At 33.0% G+C, this 18,703-nt stretch overlaps 2 protein-coding genes across 2 annotated transcripts; both read left to right on the forward strand.

Annotated features, from left to right (window-relative positions):
- The first annotated feature begins 3,014 nt into the window (after positions 1 to 3,014).
- Positions 3,015 to 3,740, forward strand: LOC142632678 (uncharacterized). The gene has a single exon (XM_075807045.1). The coding sequence runs from the start codon at positions 3,015 to 3,017 to the stop codon at positions 3,738 to 3,740; it is 726 nt and encodes a 241-aa protein (XP_075663160.1).
- Positions 3,741 to 9,106: 5,366 nt separating this feature from the next.
- LOC142632680 (uncharacterized) lies at positions 9,107 to 11,464 on the forward strand. The gene is made up of 3 exons (XM_075807046.1): positions 9,107 to 9,332; positions 9,928 to 10,073; positions 10,730 to 11,464. Exons 1-3 carry the CDS (start codon positions 9,107 to 9,109, stop codon positions 11,462 to 11,464), a joined length of 1,107 nt encoding a protein of 368 aa, XP_075663161.1.
- The last annotated feature ends 7,239 nt before the right edge of the window (positions 11,465 to 18,703 follow it).

The raw sequence follows: 18,703 nt of genomic DNA on the forward strand, positions 1-18,703 counted from the left end.
ATGAATAAGAGGAGGATAGTGGTAGAAAGTGGGAAGAGAAATGACCAAACAAAATGTAAAGAAAGGATGAAGTGTGATTATCTTTAGATTGGATATGGGATCATGGATAGAAAAGGTGCAACTAGAGGTGATTTTATATGAAAAAAGTTTGTAGTGCATCCTTAGTGGAATCCCTTTGAAACAACCATGGTGAATTATTTTAATGACAAATGTGTGGCACGCCTAAGCATTACACACGCATCTAATAAAATGACAAATTCATGATATTTTTACAATATATATTTTCTTCTTTTGCTAATACAACCAATCACTAACTATTGCAAGCAAAAATGAAAAAAGAAACTTTGTTCTCAAATCATTTCATTTTGGGTTTCAATATATTCTTTTCAGATTGATTTTTAGCTCTTTACTTTCGTGTGGTTTAGTTAATCTTTAAATAAATGTATATAAATATAATAGGATCGAAAAATAAAATATGAAAAAAAAAAAGCTATCATGCCTGTTTTCGCGATTATGACATCTTCAGTCATTGCTACGGTTCATAGAGATTGTAGAGAGTTAGCGTTATTAGCCGTTTCAAAAAAGTTAACACCAGGTCTCTAAGCTTTTTCTTGAAGATTTAAATTCCTACTTTTGCCCTTTATATTCTACAAACGCTCATACTTATACTTATGGAGTAACTATCACGCCAAGAATATGTAATAGTCCATCTCCAATTAGAAGCTAAAGCGTTATTGTGAGCTTTACAGCTAACGGAGGCTAATCAGTTTGAAGCAGCGGTCATTGTAGGGGACTCTAAAGCATGTATCAAAGCAATTTTCACACTACAGAAAATTGACAGATCATAGAGTATCCAAAGCTGCCTTGACTTAGCTAGTAATACATGTGCTGACTTAGTTGATACTTGATAGCACTTTTAAGTGGGTCTGTAGAAAATCCCAATAAAGCTGCTCATGAGTCATCTTTTTTTTTTTTTTTTAATAATTGCTCATGAGTTATCTAAATGGTCTTTACATAATGTTTTGTAGTCCCCCAATTTTTGTTAAAGCTGTGTCTAACGATCGGTCCCCTACTGGGGATCGGAGTTGAGGTCTTTTATAATGTTCTTCATCAATACAAGTTTCAGCTGATTATCACACCCAAAAAAGAAACCATCTTTTTTTTTTTTTTTTTTGTTAACAAAACCATCTTATTACAATAATAAAAAACTATTTACCAAAACTAACGTGGGAGCATTTTAATATTAAATAATTAAAATAAATAAATGTTACAATATAAATGTAAAGATGTGAAAGTAAATATGGAAGATAAGGAGTTAGTAAAAATGTCTAATCCCACCTTGAAAATGAAAGAGACTATTTATTCTTTTTAATTGTTCTTGTTGAAGTTTTGGGCTTGAACACTTTGTGCAAAGGTTGTTTTAGCCATACAACACTTGTATTAGGCTATTGTATCTTGGGAGAGACAAGTCAACATACTGTAATTATTAGGTGCCATGTGTCATGTGCCATGGGGGAAAAAATACAATTAAATTCTAAATTAAAGTCTAATTTTATGCCATGTGTCTTATCTAATTTTAAATTTATGTGTCAAGTAAATTATTAGGTGCAAAAATCAAAGAGTCTAAATTCAATTAGATTTTAAATTGAATTTTAATTGAAGTTCAATTTTGTGCCATATACCCCATCTAATTTTTTAATTTTTGTGGAAAATAAATTATTGTGTGCAAAAATCGAAGAGTCTAAATCTAATTAGATTTTAAATCATTTCTAATTTTGCGTCATGTGTCTCATCTATTTTTTTTATTTCTGTGTCAAGTAAATTATTAGGTGCAAAAATCGAAGAGTCTAAATTCAATTAGATTCTAAATTGAATTTTAATTGAAGTTTAATTTTGTGCCATGTGTCACATCTAATTTTTTTAATTTTTATGACAAGTGAATTATTGGGTACAAAAACTAAAGAATCTAGATTCAATTAGATTCCAAATCATATATATATAATTGAGATTGGTTTTAAATGTACCCGTACATATGCACAGAATTACACGCTAGTATATAATAATAAGTAAAACAGAGAGAAAATTCAATTAGTATTCTCAAAAGAAAAAATAGTGGATTAATCTCACATTGGAAAATGAGTGTGAGTTAAAGATGTTTAAAGCTTGTGCTGTATATTTAAGAATTAGGCCCTTTTGGATATATACCACTGTAAGTTTCTTTAAAACCTTCTTCCCTTTCCCTGTATGTGTTAAAAATATTTAGTATTCTCAAAAGAAAAAATAGTGGGTTAATTCCACATTGGAAAATGAGTGTAAGTTAAAGAGGTTTAAAGCCTATGCTGTATATTCAAGAGTTAAGCCCTTTTGGATATACACCATTGTAAGTTTCTTTAAAACCTTCGCCCCTTTCCCTGTATGTGTTAAAAATATTTAGTATTCTCAAAAAATAAAAAAAGATTTCAAATTGGAATTCAATTAGAGTCTAATTTTGCGCCATGTGTCCCATCTAATTTAAGTTTTTAAATTTTTGTGCCAAGTGAAGTAATTCAATGTAAAAATTAGATTTCAATTAGAGTTTAATTTTGCGACATATGTCTCATCTAATCTAAGTTTTTTAATTTTTGTACCAAATGAGTTAATTTTATGTAAAAAAACGAGGAGTCCAATATAAGTGAACTATAAAAAAAAATAATTTTTGAATGATTTTATATTTATGAGTTCTCACCCTCACATGCTGCCTCATCTAACAAGCCTAGGCCTCCCCTCGGGGATATATCAAACAGGGCTGGTCCAAGTAGAGGAAACAAGGCAAACACCCAAGGTAGGCGGCCTAAAGTGACCCGTAAGCCCATCCCTACCCCATCAAATTCTGTTATGCTGGAGTCTATTAGGGAATGCCCAAGTTTAGAAGCTTTAGATGTGCAACCCTCTAAAAGCAGAGCTATCCTTCCACATGACGACCCCTCACTAGAAATTATATTAGCGGTGGCTGTTTCCTAGCCACACCGATAGCCATGAATTGCATCAGTTGGAACTGCCGCGGGCTTGGGAACGCGTTGCAAGTTCAAGAACTTTCCGATGTTGTGAAGGCAAAAGGACCCAACCTCATCTTCTTGTTGGAAACAAAAAAGAAGAGTGCGTACTTGGAAAAGGTAAGATGCCGACTGAAGTTTGACAACCTGTTTGTGGTCCCTCGAAGACACCTAAGTGGAGGGCATGCTCTGTTGTGGAAGAATGAGTTGGACCTTCACATTCGAACTTTCTCGTCACATCACATTGATGCAGTGGTAAATCCAAGGATTGATGACGCTTGGCAGTTTACGGGATTCTGTGGAGCTCAGGAGACAGTCAACTTGGAAGATTCTTGGTCTGTACTTCGTTACCTTAGTACTCAAACTGATTTGCCGTGGGTTTGTATCGGCGACTTCAATGAAATTACAAGACTGGAGGAAAAGCTTGGGGGAGCCATTCGGCCTAAGAAACAGATGCAAGAATTCCGTGATTACCTAGAATTCTGTGGGTTTAAAGACCTCGGCTTCACGGGTTTGCCATTGACTTGGAGTAATCGACGATATGAAGGTCCGTTGGTTTGGGTTTGCTTGGGCAGAGCAGTGGCCTCAGCTGATTGGTTGATTAAATTTCCATCGGTACGCCTCCACCACCTGACAGGCTTCTCTTCAGATCATAAACCCATCTGGCTTTGCTCAAATGATGTCCATAGTAGATTCTACAGCCCCTAGAAGCCTTTCCGCTTCGAGGCTATGTGGCTGAAAGATGAGGGATGCAAAGGGGTGGTGCATTCAGCGTGGGATAAGTGCTCAACGAACGATCCTATGGGTAAGGTCCTGGAAAAGGTCAGTAATTGTCAAACTCAGTTGATATCGTGGAATAAGTATGTTTTTGGTAATATTAGATTGGCTTTAACCCGCAATAGGAAGTTATTGACTAAGGTTGAAGCTAAAGCCATTGCAGTAAGAGGGAATGGGCAGGTAAAATTTCTGTTGGATGAGATAAATAAATTGATGGATATGGAACAATGTAGGTGGAACCAGAGGGCAAAATCAGATTGGCTAAGGGATGGAGATCAAAATTCTAAGTATTTCCACTGCTAAGCAACCGAAAGGAATAAGAGGAATTTCATAGGGGGGCTGGAGGATCATAATGGTAAGTGGGTTGATGATGAAAACAGGATTGGCGATATGATTGTCAATTTTTACTCTAATCTCTTTTCCTCATCTAACCCGACCATGTTTAATGAAGTGCTAAATGGTGTTGAGCCTCTGGTTTCTCAAGAGATGAATGAAAACTTGCTCAGACCCTTTTATGCCTTTGAAGTCCACCTAGCTCTCAAGAAAATGGAAGCTAACACGGCCCTCAGTCCTGATGGACTTCCCCCCTCTTTTACAAACAGTTCTGGGCAAAAATAGGTGGTGAAGTTTCTGCTGCAGTATTGGCAATGCTTAATTCAGGTAAAATCCCTCCGAACCTCAACCACACTTTCATAACGCTTATTCCTAAAATCCAAAGTCCGAGACGGGTCACAGACTTTAGGCCTATTAGTTTGAGTAACGTGTTGTGTAAGCTTATTGCTAAAATGCTCGCTAATCATCTAAAGAAATTTTTGCCTGAGCTAATTTCAGAAACTCAGAGGGCCTTCATGGCAGGAAGACTCATCACTGATAACATTCTAATTGCTCATGAGACTCTCCACTACCTAAAAGCTAAGAGGACGGGTAAGTTGGGGCTGATGGCGGTGAAGCATGATATGAGCAAATCTTACAACCGTGTGGAGTGGGTTGTTCCTTGAAAAAATCATGGAGAAAATGGGGTTTAGCCGTCGATGGATATCGTTCATTTCTATGTGCATCAGATTTGTCTCATATTTGGTCTTACTGAATGGGCAACCACATGGTTTCATTTTGCCAAAAAGAGGCCTCCGCCAAGGTGATCTGTTGTCCTCGTATTTGTTTCTATTGGTGACAGAAGGGCTGCATGGTCTCTTGAAGAATGCTGAAGCTGAGGGTAGCATTAGAGGAGTCTCTCTTTGTCAATTAGGCCCTCGAATTTCACACCTTCTCTTCGCCGACGATAGCCTTATTTTTTGTAGAGCATCTATTTTAGAATGCCAAAAGATTCAATCAATCCTTCAGCTCTATAAGGAAGCATCGGGTCATAATATTAATAGGGGTAAGACAAATTTGTTTTTCAACTCTAACACTCCAACCCGGACTCAGGAGGAAATTAAGAATTTTTTAGGAGTGGCTGCCATTCAAAGATATGAACATTATTTGAACCTACCCTCCCTTGTGGGATGCGCAAAGAAGAAGTCCTTTAGCACCATCAAAGAAAGAATCTAGAAAAAACTTAAGGGTTGGAAGGAAAAGCTCTTATCCTAACCTGGAAGGGAGATCTTAGTAGGCAGTTGTTCAGATAATCCCCACTTACACCATGTTGTGCTTTAAACTCCTAAAAGGGCTGATTAAGGAAATTGAAGTACTTATAAGAAAATTTTGGTGGGGATACATAGGTGAGCAGAAGCGCGTTCACTAGATTAGCTGGGAGAAATTGTGTCTTTCGAAGAATGAGGGGGGCATAGGATTCAAGGAGTTAAATAAGTTCAATGATGCCCTTCTGGCCAAACAGATTTGGTGCTTGATGAACCATGAGGATTCTCTATTTCACAGGGTTTTCCAGGCCAAGTTTTTTCCGGACTGCTCAGTCTTAAAGGCAACAAGTCATCATAAAGGATCATTCGCCTAGAAAAGTATCCTCCAATCCAAATATGTCATTGAATCGGGTTCAATTTGGAGAGTCGGTGTTGGTAAGTTTATAAAAATCCAAGGAGATAAATGGTTACCAAACCAAAGCTCCAGAAGTGTCATTTCCCTGATTTCCTCTCTTAGCCTAGATTCTATGGTGAGCAACCTGATTGACGATGAATCCCGGACCTGGAAGACTAATCTGATAAAGCAAGAGTTCCTACCCCATGAGTATTATTGTTGATTTGCCTTTGAGTATCAATCAGATCTCGAACAAACAAGTTTGGTTTCCTTCCAATCAGGGAATTTACTCTACTCGGAGTGCATACCAGATGCTAACTAAGTTTGAAAGGGGCCTTGCTCTAAACTGCTCTAACATGGGTCGAAGTAAAACAATGTGGACTGGAATTTGGAGCTTGCAGGTCCCTCCCAAGGTAAAAAACATGTCATGGAAAGCAACACATAAAGCTATCCTAACCCTGTTGAACCTATGGAAATGTAAAGTAGTCCCTTCAATCATCTGTCCTAGGCGTCACTCGGCTTGTGAGGATACTATCCATTCTTTGTGGAGTTGCCCTGCTTTAAAGGTCATTTGGGAAGCTAATGCAACTGGTCAGAAGTATATAAAGCACAGATTCATGAGGTTTGCCGACTTAATGGAGATGTTAGTGGAGATGAGGGATAGCTTCGATATCAACCTGATTGCTGTGATCTTTTGGATGATTTGAGAAAAGAGGAATTCTAACCATGTGGGAGGCTGCTCTTCTAACCTTCGAACCATTCGAGTTAAGGCTTCAACCTTTCTATATGATTTTTCCTCGACTCAACTCCCTCAACATGTGCAGCCCTCAATTTCTAGCAGTAATACTAAGTGGATTCCCCTTAACCCTTTGGCGTATAAGGTGAACTTTGACGGGGCAATCTTTAAGGAGTTGGGTGCTACTGGTTTAGGAGTGGTTATCCGAGACTCTGTAGGAATGATTATTGGTGCTATGGCTGAAAGAATTCCTCTACCATGCTCAATAGCCATAATGGAAGCCTTAGCTTATAGAAGAGCAGTTTTATTTGCGAAGGAGATAAGCATTTTTGAAGCCACAATTGAGGGGGATGCTGAGATAGTCACCTCGGCACTCAAGGATGGGAGTACCAGCAACCCAGAATTTGGTTATATCATCCAGGATTCCCTTGTATTAGCAAATGATTTCTGTTTATGTGTTTTCTCTCATGTAAGAAGATTAGGTAATACTATTGCCCACGACCTTGCCAGAAAAGCTAAATCTGGTAATGAGCTCCAAGTGTGGATTGAATCCATCCCTGATGATTTAGCTCCTCTTGTGTATCGAGACTCTTTGTAGTTCTTTTTTCCTTTCAATGAAATTGGCCTTCGGGCCCGGATTCTCAAAAAAAAAAAAATATATATATATATATATATTAGATTTTAAATTAGAGTTTAATTTTGCGCCACGTGTCCCATCTAATCAAAAATTTTAAACTTTTGAACCAAGTTAGTTAGTTTGGTGTAAAAATTAGATTTCAATTAGAGTTTAATTTTACGGCACGTGTTCCATCTAATTGAAATTTTTAAATTTGTGTGTCAAATGAGTTAATTTAGAACAGAAAACGACGAGTCCAATATAAATAAATCATAAAAAACATAATCATATATCTAACACTATATATAAAATTAGAGGAAGAAAGAGTATGAATAATTTTAAATTTATGAGCCTTTTTTTATAATTAAAAAAAAAATCATTTGGCACAAAAATTATATATATATATATATTTATATAGGTAAAACTTGGAGAAAATCTAATTAGATTCTACAATTGAAATCCAATTTTGAGCCATATGTCCTAAATTATTATTTTTAGAGAGAGTTTTATTTTTTAATTTTGGAATCAAATGTGAGACCATATCATAAATATCTATTCAAGTGAGCTATTGTGTACAAAAATCAAAGAGTCTAGAATTAATAAACATAAAAAAAAAATTGACAATTTACATTTTTTACCTAACAACATTATTACAAGACTTTTTAAAGAGTTAATATATATATATATATATATATATAAATGACTATCAATAATATTTAAATTATATATGTAAGATTATTATACTATGCATCTTAATGTGTATCTTTTATGTATACCCATGCATATGCTTGTTGTTGTAAACTAGTACTCATTAATGACTAAAACAAATTAAGATATAAAAAGATAAGCTTGGGGCAGTGTCAAATTACGCTAGACTTAATTTAACTTGAGTCAATTGTCTTTACATAAACAATGGTCCCTAATTTTTGTTAAGGTACGTTGGACTCATGATAACTTGAGTCTTCCAGTACACCGAATTATACACTGAATGTGAACATTGGTCGGTTCCCACTTTCCAGCCTCCCACTTTCTTGGGGTTGGTTGGCAGAATTGATAGCATAGGACATGTGGACTGTGGTGAAGCGTGATCCATTACGTTGGTTTTGTTGACTGGTCAGGAGCTAATAGAGTAACGAATTCACATTTGTATAGTTTTTTTTTTTTTAATGTGAACATTGGTATAACTATTTGGATAATTTCTAGTTGGGTAATGCTAATGAATGCGCTAAAATCTATGTAATGAAATGGCATATGTTAGTTTGCTAAGAAGAAAACAAATGTTTTAGAATAAACCTAAAATACCCTTCAGCTTTTTCAGTTTTCTTCATTTAATATCCCATCCACATAAAAGTCCATCATAGGTATGAAGCAAACTAAAAAATACTTGTTATTTTTTCCCTCCATTTCACCTCTTTTTTCTTTTACTTTTTCCCTCCAATCTACTATTTCACCTTTTCATCTCCTACCTTCCTGTAGTATTTTTTTTTTTATCATCCATCACACGTGAGAAGCAAATCTTTTTTCTTTTACTTTTTCCCTCCAATCTACTATTTCACCTTTTCATCTCCTACCTTTCTGTAATCTATTTTTTTTATTTTTATTTTTTTTATCATCACTCTTCTTTTTACTCACTTTTGAAAACATACACACACATAAGCAAATTAGGAGAGGGGAGGGCTCAAAGAACTTAATCAGAATTAAGAAGGTGCTTTCAATTATTCATTTATTTATATTAAAAAAATGATTTTGCTTTATTTTTTATTTATCCTTGTTATATTATTATAGTTCAAATGGATGAGGATTTAAGTTCAAGTGGAACTCAACTATGCATTTCAAGGAATTATTTTGACTTGAATGAGCTTCCTAAAGAAGGTACTATTATTTTATTTGCGGAAAGGCTATTTATTTTTATTTTTTATATTCAAATGTGGTGTTGATTTTTTTTATAAAAATTCTTGTGACAATATAGCACAAATGGATGAGGATTTTATTGCAAATGAAACTGATCAAAGTGATTCAAGAAATTATATTGAGTTGGATGAGTCTTTAAATAATGAAAAACATAGTGACATTTGTGGAGAGAAAGTTCTTGAAGAATATAATTTTGAGCCTTTTGTTGGTCAATGTTTTCTTAGTGAAGAAGAGGCTTTTATTTTCTATAGAACTTATGCAAGTCAACATGGTTTTTCTATTCGAAAAGGTCGGTTTGTCACAAAAAATAAAGAAATAGTAAGGTGGGATTTCTTTTGTCATAGAGAAGGTAAACCACTATTAAAAATTGTGGATCCATCTAAGGAGCAAAGAAATAGAGCGTCTTTAAAATGTAGATGCAAAACTCATCTAAGGATTGCCTTACGAAAGTCATTTGATATTTTTCCACAAGAATGGCATGTCACTAAGTTTATTATTGATCACAATCATGAATTGTTGATTCCTTCGGAAGTGCGGTTTCTTCCTAGTAATTGAATTATCACAAAAGAAGATGAAGACCGCATTCAATTGTTGAAAGAAGCTAATCTTTCGATTAGATAAATAATGCGTATTATGGAACTTGAGAAAAAAGTGGAACATGGACATCTTCCATTTTTCAAAAAGATATTCGTAACCTTTTTGGGAAGATGAGACGGGAGCATGCAATGAGTGATGCCATGAGCCTCTTACAATATTGCAAAGATGCAAAACAGGAGAATTCAAAGTTTCAATATGCTTTAAAATAGACGATGAAAGAAAGTTGGAGCATATTTTTTGGGCACCTTATCCTTGTATTGATTGGTACCAAAAATATGGAGATGTAGTTGTTTTTTACACTACTTATAAGGTGAATGCTTATGATATGCCTTTTGGTGTCTTTGTCGGTGTCAATAATTATGGAAAGACAATTCTTTTTGGTTGTGCACTTCTTCGCAATGAAACAACTAGTACCTTTCAATGGTTAATGAAGGTAAACTTTTAATCTTGTAAAGATTCACAATTCTTTTTTAATTTGGATAGTATTTGAATTTTTTTGCATTGTAACAATTTTATGTTTGATTGACAGACTTTTGTATCATTGATGAAAAAGCCACCCAAGTCTATTTTGACTGATCAAGATCCATGGATCACAGAGACAATTTCAAAAGAATTGCCATTCACAAAACATGCCTTTTGTATAGGGCATATTACCGCTAAATTTAGTGGTTGGTTTACATCAATTCTTCGTAGTCAATATTCGAGTTGGTGCATGAATTTCTACAAGTTATATAAGTTGGACTCATGTGAAGAATTTGAGCACCAATGACTACAAGTTATTGCAAAATATGACATGTGTATGATTAGATTATATCAAATTAAGCACTTTTGGGTACCAAGTTACCTTCGTGGATATTTTTTTGGTGGAATGACAACAACAGGAAGATCCGAAAGCATAAATGCTTTTATCAAACGGTTTGTTAGTTCCCACATAAGCTTGATCTAATTTGTTAAACAAGTAAGTCATTATTTACCCTTATAATTTATTTTATCTATGTTTATATTTGTCAATGTTAGTATATTTTATATTATTTTTTTAAGTCTTGGTGTGTCATTTAAATGCTTCTAATTTGTTGTTTTCAATTTTAGATTGACCTTGCCATTGAAGATGTTCAACAAATACAATCACATGATACAATGTTGGAAACATTTAGGAGTTCTTCTTTAAGAACCCTTTCACCATTAGAAGGCCAAGCACATAGTGTGTTGACACCTTATGCTTTCAAATTATTTCAAGTGGAGTTTGGGAGTACTACACTATATTCCGTGCTTCAAGAAAATGGTAGTGAATTTGTGGTGCAATATTACAAAGACAAAACTAGTCAGAAACACAAAGTTTTGTGGGATGGTGATATGACTAATTGTAGTTGCAAACACTTTGAATTTTGGGGTATACTTTGTCGCCACGTATTTAGGATATTTCTTCACAAAGATTGCCACCAAATGCCACATATGTATCTATTATCACGTTGGAGTTGTGAAGCATCACTAAAGGGAAAAGATTTGTTAATTTTGAATGATGAAGATTTAGTGGACAAGGAAACCACTAAAGATGGTGATGTTAATGATGTGATTGATGAAGACTGTTTTATTTCTTATCCTCCAATGTCGAAGACAAAAGGTCGTCCAAAGCAAAAACGAATGAAAGGTGGAAGAGAGTTGGGAAAGCAAAAGAAGTCTAGTCGACTTTGTAAGCATATTGGCCATAACATCTCTACATGTCCGGAGAAGAATAGTGGTACTTCGTCAAATTGTGCAAACAAGAAAAAGAAAACAACATCAACTGATATTGGATTGAACCTGGTATTTTGTTTGAAATGTTAGGTGAAAGCTTTTTGAGATTGTGAAAGAAAAATTATGACACATATTTTGTTAATGTTGTCATTTTGACAACATGTTTTTGAGAAGATTTGATGGAATTTACTTATTGAACTTTTGCTTTTGCTTGATTGTTGGTTTAATTGTTAAATATATGTTGCATTTTAATTATTGAGGATATGTTATTTAGGTGTGATACTTTTATTGTCCCATTTTATTTTAAAGTTTTTGTTCATTTTTATCTCTATTATGATCACTCCCACTCACAGGATGTTTATAAAACTTTCGGTCTAATAGTAATGAATTGGTGGTTACGCTTTGTTTGTTTCAGCAATGATGTTTTCTAGAAAATGAGTTATTTTCTAAAAAACATTTTCTATAAAACTATCTCATTTTCTAATGTTTGGTAGCAACTTTAAATGAGTTGAAAAACAACCTCATAACTTCCCTTATTTAGCTTGCTGTGAGATAGAGTTGTTTTCCAAAAAAATTTAATGGAAAACAATCTCCAAAAATAAGCCATACTTTTTATGTTGACCAAAGATAGTTTTCCTTTGACTTATCTTTTTTTATGCTACCAAACACTGGAAAATAAGAAAAACTATCTTTACACAAGGTTTTCCATTGAAACAAACGGAGCGTAATCATTAAAAAAAAAAAAGACTAGAAAGATAAAAATGGAAGGAAAAAGAATATATATATATATATATATATATATATATATATATATATATGTATATGAGTAATTGTATATATAATAGGATTTTCTATTAATATAAAAGTAATTTCAATTGAGTTTGGGAATTAAGGGTGCGTTTGTTTCGACAGTAAAGCAATTCTGGAAAATGTTTTCAGGAAAGGAAAATATTTTCGGCAAAGGAAAATATTTTTAGATGTTTGGTGGCATTTTAAAAAATACTTTGGAAAATATTTTCAAGTGTTTGGTAACATTCTGAAAATACAAATTTTTTACTGATTTCTCATATTTTCTCAACCATTTTCTCACATTCCAAACAAATTTTATAATAGAACATTACAATCCATCAACTTCTAAACAAACAAAAATCAAATAAAACACCATGGCCAAATCAAATTAAACTGAGAGAGGGAGGTGAGACAGGGAGGAGGAAGAGTGAGATCGGTGGGTCACCGATCTCGCCGGCGCGATCACGCGCTTCGATCTCGCCCGGCGCGAGCTCGACGGCACGAGATCGCGCCTCGATCTCGCCCGGCGGGAGCTCGATGGCGGGCCTTTGGGTTGAGGACGGCGTGATCTTGGCTTCACCGGCGATCTCCCTCTAGCTCTCTCTCTCTCTTTTCTGGTGTGGGTTGTTGCTCTCTCCCTCTCCTTCTCTTTCTCTATTTTCCAACGGAAAACTCAATTTGAAGGTAAAATAGACATAGAAAATATTTTCCGGGTGAGGAGGGTGTATTTTACGGTCAATGGTTCCTCTTTTCCGTTTGACCAAAATTTCCGGTGTTGCCAAACACCCGCAAATGCTGAAAACATTTTCCGGAATTGCTTTACTGTCGAAATAAACGCACCCTAAATTCAATATCTACATATTTGCTTGTGGTTTTTCTATAAATAACATTCTATAATGTTTTTATTTTATTTGTACTGTGGATATAAATAATAGCAAAATGCTTAAATTAAATTAAATTGGAGGTGAGATCGGAAATCAAAGCGTTGAATTTTTATTTTTTATTTTTCCAAATTGACTTCTGAATTTTTCCTTTTGGCTCTACTAACATTACTTAAAAAGTCCCATGAGCACCACATTATTAAAATGCCCAACTACAGCAACTTCATAAAGGGTGTCGGGAATTTTCCAAATAATTCAAAAAAACAAAATTGTGAGTTTGTGGCTGTTGTTATAGCAGTTTCATTCAAAAAGAGTAAAACAAACAAAAAAAGTTTAATACTAAACTTAAACAGCTCACAGAGAATGGTCGGCAACTCAAATATTACTCAGAATCATAGTGAATCATGGAAAAAGAAAAGTCTTTAATTTGGAATAGCATAATCTATTGCTTCTCACGTGTGATGGATGATAAAAAAAAAAAGACCACAGGAAGGTAGGAGATGAAAAGGTGAAATAGTAGATTGGAGGGAAAAAGTAAAAGAAAAAATATGTGAAATGGAGGGAAAAAATAACAAGTATTTTTTAGTTTGCTTCCTAAGTGTTATGGCATTTTATGTGGATGGGACATTAAATGAAGAAAACTAAAAGTCCAAATATTCTGTCCCACTTTTCCTGCTCCACTATATACTCTACCAATAAAAACGTGCCACGTGTTCACCTAATTAATTAAATACTATCATTATTGACTTATTAATGTTACCGTTATTAATTAATAGTAGTATTTAATTAATTCGGTAAACACGTGACAAGTTTTTATTAATGGAGTATAAAGTGGAACAGGAAAAGTGAGACAGAAGATTTGAACTTTTATTCTAAAACATTTGTTTTCTTCTAAGCAAACTAACACATGCCATTGCATAGATTTTTGCAGCTTATCTTAAATGCAATGGCATTTCAGTAATTCTTAACGAATGCGCTTAGCATTACCCTTTCTATTTTTTTTTTTTTTTTCTTTTTCTTTTTTATTGAAGTGGCAAACTACAGTGATTGCACGAATGTATCTAGCCGTTGGAATAATTGAATATATATGGCAGTATATTCTATATACCCATGAGTCTATGATCCTTGTGAGTTGTGACTCATTTTCGTAAGCCGTAAAAAATTTTCTTGAAAAAAACAAAAACAAAAATGTATGTTTTGTATGTGAAACTTGAGAAGTTATTTAAACCACCACCACCCCCGCCCCGCCCCCGGGTTGGACTATGCTATGCAATCTAGCTAATATACTAATATAGTCCTCCAATCTAATGTCATTTTTTAAATGAAGAATTGAATAAGATTCTATTCACACTCTACCATAAATAAATAAATAAAACCTTTGAATTTTGTTTAATTATAAGTGGGTAAAGAGGTTAATGACCTATTTGGTAAGGTAATTTAAACAACAATTTTTAGTGTTTAAATATTGAAAACTGTGAGGAAAAAAAAAACGCATTTGATAAGAAATTTCATTTAGAAGTGTTTGAGTTACGTTTCCTATTTTAAGATGTTTAAACATTAAATTTAGAGAACTCATTCTAGTAGTTTTCAATTTTCAAATAATATTACTTAATGACACTTTTGTAAATATTTAGAAAAGTGTGGAACCCACTTGATAAGACCTAACACAACTACATCTCTCTCTCTCTCTCTCTCTCTCTCGAGTAAACCTCATCTTCTTCTTTTTTTCTTTCTTTTCTTCCCTTCTCTTTCACATTCCTTCTCTCTTTACTTTCAGACTTCTCATCTCATCTCTCTTTCTCTCCAAATCATAATAAAATTATATGGAAAAGCCAATGTAGATTAAAGAAAATCCAACCTCACTGATTAGGAGAAAAACACAAAGTGAGATTTCTTCATTTCTCTCTCACGATCTCTCTCTCTTCCTTTTTTTTTTTGTGCAAAGGTTTTGTTAGTTTTTTAGAAGAGTAATGAGAGTGGGTTCCTGGGTTTTTTTTTAAGCAAATGATTGTGTGTGTGTGTGTGTGTTTTTTTTTAAGGAGGAAGAAATTTTTGAAGAGAAAGAAGAGCACAGAGGAAGAAGAAGACCAACCGGGAATAATGTGGGAAATTCTCATTCCTATAATAAAATTGATAAAATATTTGTACATGTCAAAAGTTACCATTTAAAAATAATAATAATAATACATACACATACCAAACACACAATTATATTTTTTACACATTTTAAAATATGTTGCTTGAAATATGGTACCAAACACATTTTTTGCATTATAAGTACTTTAAACACGTATTTTTACAATACTTTTTTTTTTTAGAACATTTTTACAATACTTTTTAAATTATAGTTTTCACATTATTTTGAACAACAATACCTTAAAGCTACTATCAAACAGGCCTAAAGAATTGAAAAGAAAGATGCCTTCATGTCATATAAAACACTAGACCTATGAACACAAATCTTGTCCTATTTTTTGCGTTCCACTTTACACTCTACTTTTTACCTCTCTCTCTCTCTCTCATTGTGAACCTAAGTTACAAGCTAGTTTCTCTTACAAATGAATTCATACCAGATAGAAATCCCAAAAATCCCTAAACTCTCCCCCAATTCGATTCTCTACAAAGAGAACTTTAATTTTTACAAGGATTCGACATCATGATACTTAGCTCTTCATCATCGATTACATTTGTCCATAAGCACCGCAATAGAAAAATTTAGAGAAATAAATACAAAAAAAAAAAAAAAAAAACTCTAAGATCCAATCTACCACTTCTTGATGATTTTATGATCTAATACACTTGTTCATATTCATGTTACTATGAAAGAAAACATTAAAATGCACGAAGCAAAATGGAATGTGAGAGTGAATTAAAAGAAATTTTGAAAATTAAAACATTATCTTGATTCTTGTAATCTACCTCAATTCTAACCTAGAAAGCAATCAAAAAATTTTTTTTTTTTTTTTGGTTTTGTTGTATTTTTTGTTTCTCAAAGAACTCAATTCATATGAAATAACCTAAATCAAAAAACACCATTCTATATAAAATAAAATTACATAAATATCTAAGATCAAAGATTACATGCATACACACCTCCATGCATGAGTATGAATGACAAATCATCTTTTATTAAAATTAAAGTTTGAATGGACGAAAAATGCAACCAACACAACACTCGCCACAACCTACCTCTAATCATAGATCCATAGACTCTTCTCAAGACCTCCATGGAGTAGTTGTATTGCTATTAATGTTGGACGTAGTTCAGAGCCAGGATTTTGGTTTGGGAGGGCAAGATTAAGATAAAATATTGAAAACAAAATTAATTTAAAAAATCACTTAATTTATTAAACAAAATATTTGATTAACATAAAAAAAATATAATGCAAATGTTAGTTATAATTTAGTTTTTTTTTTTTGCTTGGTTTTAATTTATTTTTTCTAGCCTAGCATTAGAGTTTATATAATCATTGTTATGCTTAAGTTACTTAATAATTTAATCTGGCTAAAAAAATACATTTTGAATAATTAAGAAATAAATAGAAATAATCAATGAATGGTCATTAATGTGTAAAGTTAAAAGATTATTTTAAAATTAACATATTTAAACAGATCATTTGAATACTTAAAGTAAAATGAAAGAATAAATTTACTTAGAACTTAGAAGTACTTTAAATATGATCATATAATTGACAATTTTAAATGTTCTATTTTTTAAAGACGTTATATGACCTTTTATTTTGAATTAATTTAAAAGTGTTAATGTTTGTTTTTTCTATTTTAGATTTCATTTCCAACTATTAGTGTAAATTGATTGCAAAAGACCTTAAAAAGCATATACCTTCGTAAAAGATTTTTAATATATATATATATATATATATATATATATATATATATATATGTATGTATGTAGAGAGAGAGAGAGAGAGAGAGAGAGGTACATTTTGTTTTCCTAGAAACTATAGAGGTACATTGGTTAGGAGATATTGTGACAATATACCTTTTTCTTTTCTTGACTACGTTAGGATCCTAACGTAGTCAAGAAAAGAAAAAGGTATATTGTCACAAGAAGTTTTGAATTTGGAATATAATTAAAAATTAGAATCTTTTTTTTTTTTTAAATGAATCTAGTACTTTAAAAAAATAAAAAACCTTTAGGGTCCGTTTTTTTGGAAAGATCGAAAAGTGGGATGATAACAAATTGGGATGGAATGAAAAACTAAGAAAATAGAAGAGATTTTAGTTTCTCTCATTTATGTTTGGTTGGAGAGTCGAAAAGTGGAAGGATGAAAAATTCTTTTATTTGGCTCAGGAAAAAAGTAAGAGGACGGAAAAAATAATTTATATAAATTGACTCGTATACTCTTATTAAAAAAATTATGCATGGTTTTAAAAAAATAAAGATGAAAAGAACCAACAAAGAAGAAGAAAAAAAATCCAATCACACGTCGTTAAAATTTTTTTTGACCAACTTTTAGTCTAATATACAAACCTATTTAGGCCTAATTACCCCCCACCCCCCAAAAATAGGCAGCAAAGTTGTGACATTGGCATTTTTGTCCAAATACTTTTGGCTCATTTTCTCCTCAATTTGAAGAGATTGTGTTTTGGTGGGCCAGGGGAGAAAACTCTTGCCCCACCAAAATCACCTTCTCTTCCCCCCTCAACCAAACAAACACAAACATTATTTTCTCACCACTTTTCTCTCCTCTATTTTCTATCATTTTTATAATCACCCCAACCAAACATAGCCTTAGGAGGGACCTTGGGTGGGGTCAGTGGGACAATTGCCCCACCTCGCCACCCCTTGGCTCCACCCATGTTTAGAATTGCTAGAATTCTTGATTGCCGAAGACAGATGCTAATGACTGAAGTCTTGATTATATAAAATGTAGGTTAATGAATTTGATGGCTTATCCTATAAATGGAAAGGTCTTCAAATGGGGAAATGGGTGCTTTAGGTTGGGAATTTCGTGGGTTTGAGATGTGTGTTTGAGTGGTTACTAAGACAAAATTTCAACAAAGTCACAATAAGTAAAAGATATGGGGAGTTTTGAATTCAATACTTCATAGATCTCATAAGATTTTGAAACCCCTACCCCAACTTCTTGATTCTTTTCAACAACAAAAAATTCCTTGATTTTTTTTTTAAAGAAAACCAACCCCTTGATGTTGATATAGATATTAGATACTGATTAGTTTAGAAACTTATAAGTGTCATTTTGGTCCACTAATGATGTCATTAATCTAACAACAAAGCTATGTACTCAACAAATTCACAATAATTGAGGTGACAGATTGTGATTACTGCTAGTTTACAGCATCATTTTTGTATGAGACCATCACTGACATTTTCTCTTATATTGTACACCAATCACAATCCAACTCCATATCAATTATAAAATTTGCTGTGACTTTAGAATTTTGGTATTCTAAAAAGATGTGAGCAAACAAAAAAACAAACAAACAAACAAAAATCCTAAAAATGATATTAGGACTACTATAATTTTCACTACATAAATCTTAAAAAATAATGTATCACCAATAAAAGAAAAAGTATTTTAAATGCTCATCATATATATATATATATATATATATATATATATATATATATATATATATATATATATATTATAAACCAATGTTAAGAGAAAATTAG

The sequence above is a fragment of the Castanea sativa genome, chromosome 4 (assembly GCF_040712315.1).
Source record: "Castanea sativa cultivar Marrone di Chiusa Pesio chromosome 4, ASM4071231v1".
Taxonomy (NCBI): Eukaryota; Viridiplantae; Streptophyta; class Magnoliopsida; order Fagales; family Fagaceae; genus Castanea; species Castanea sativa.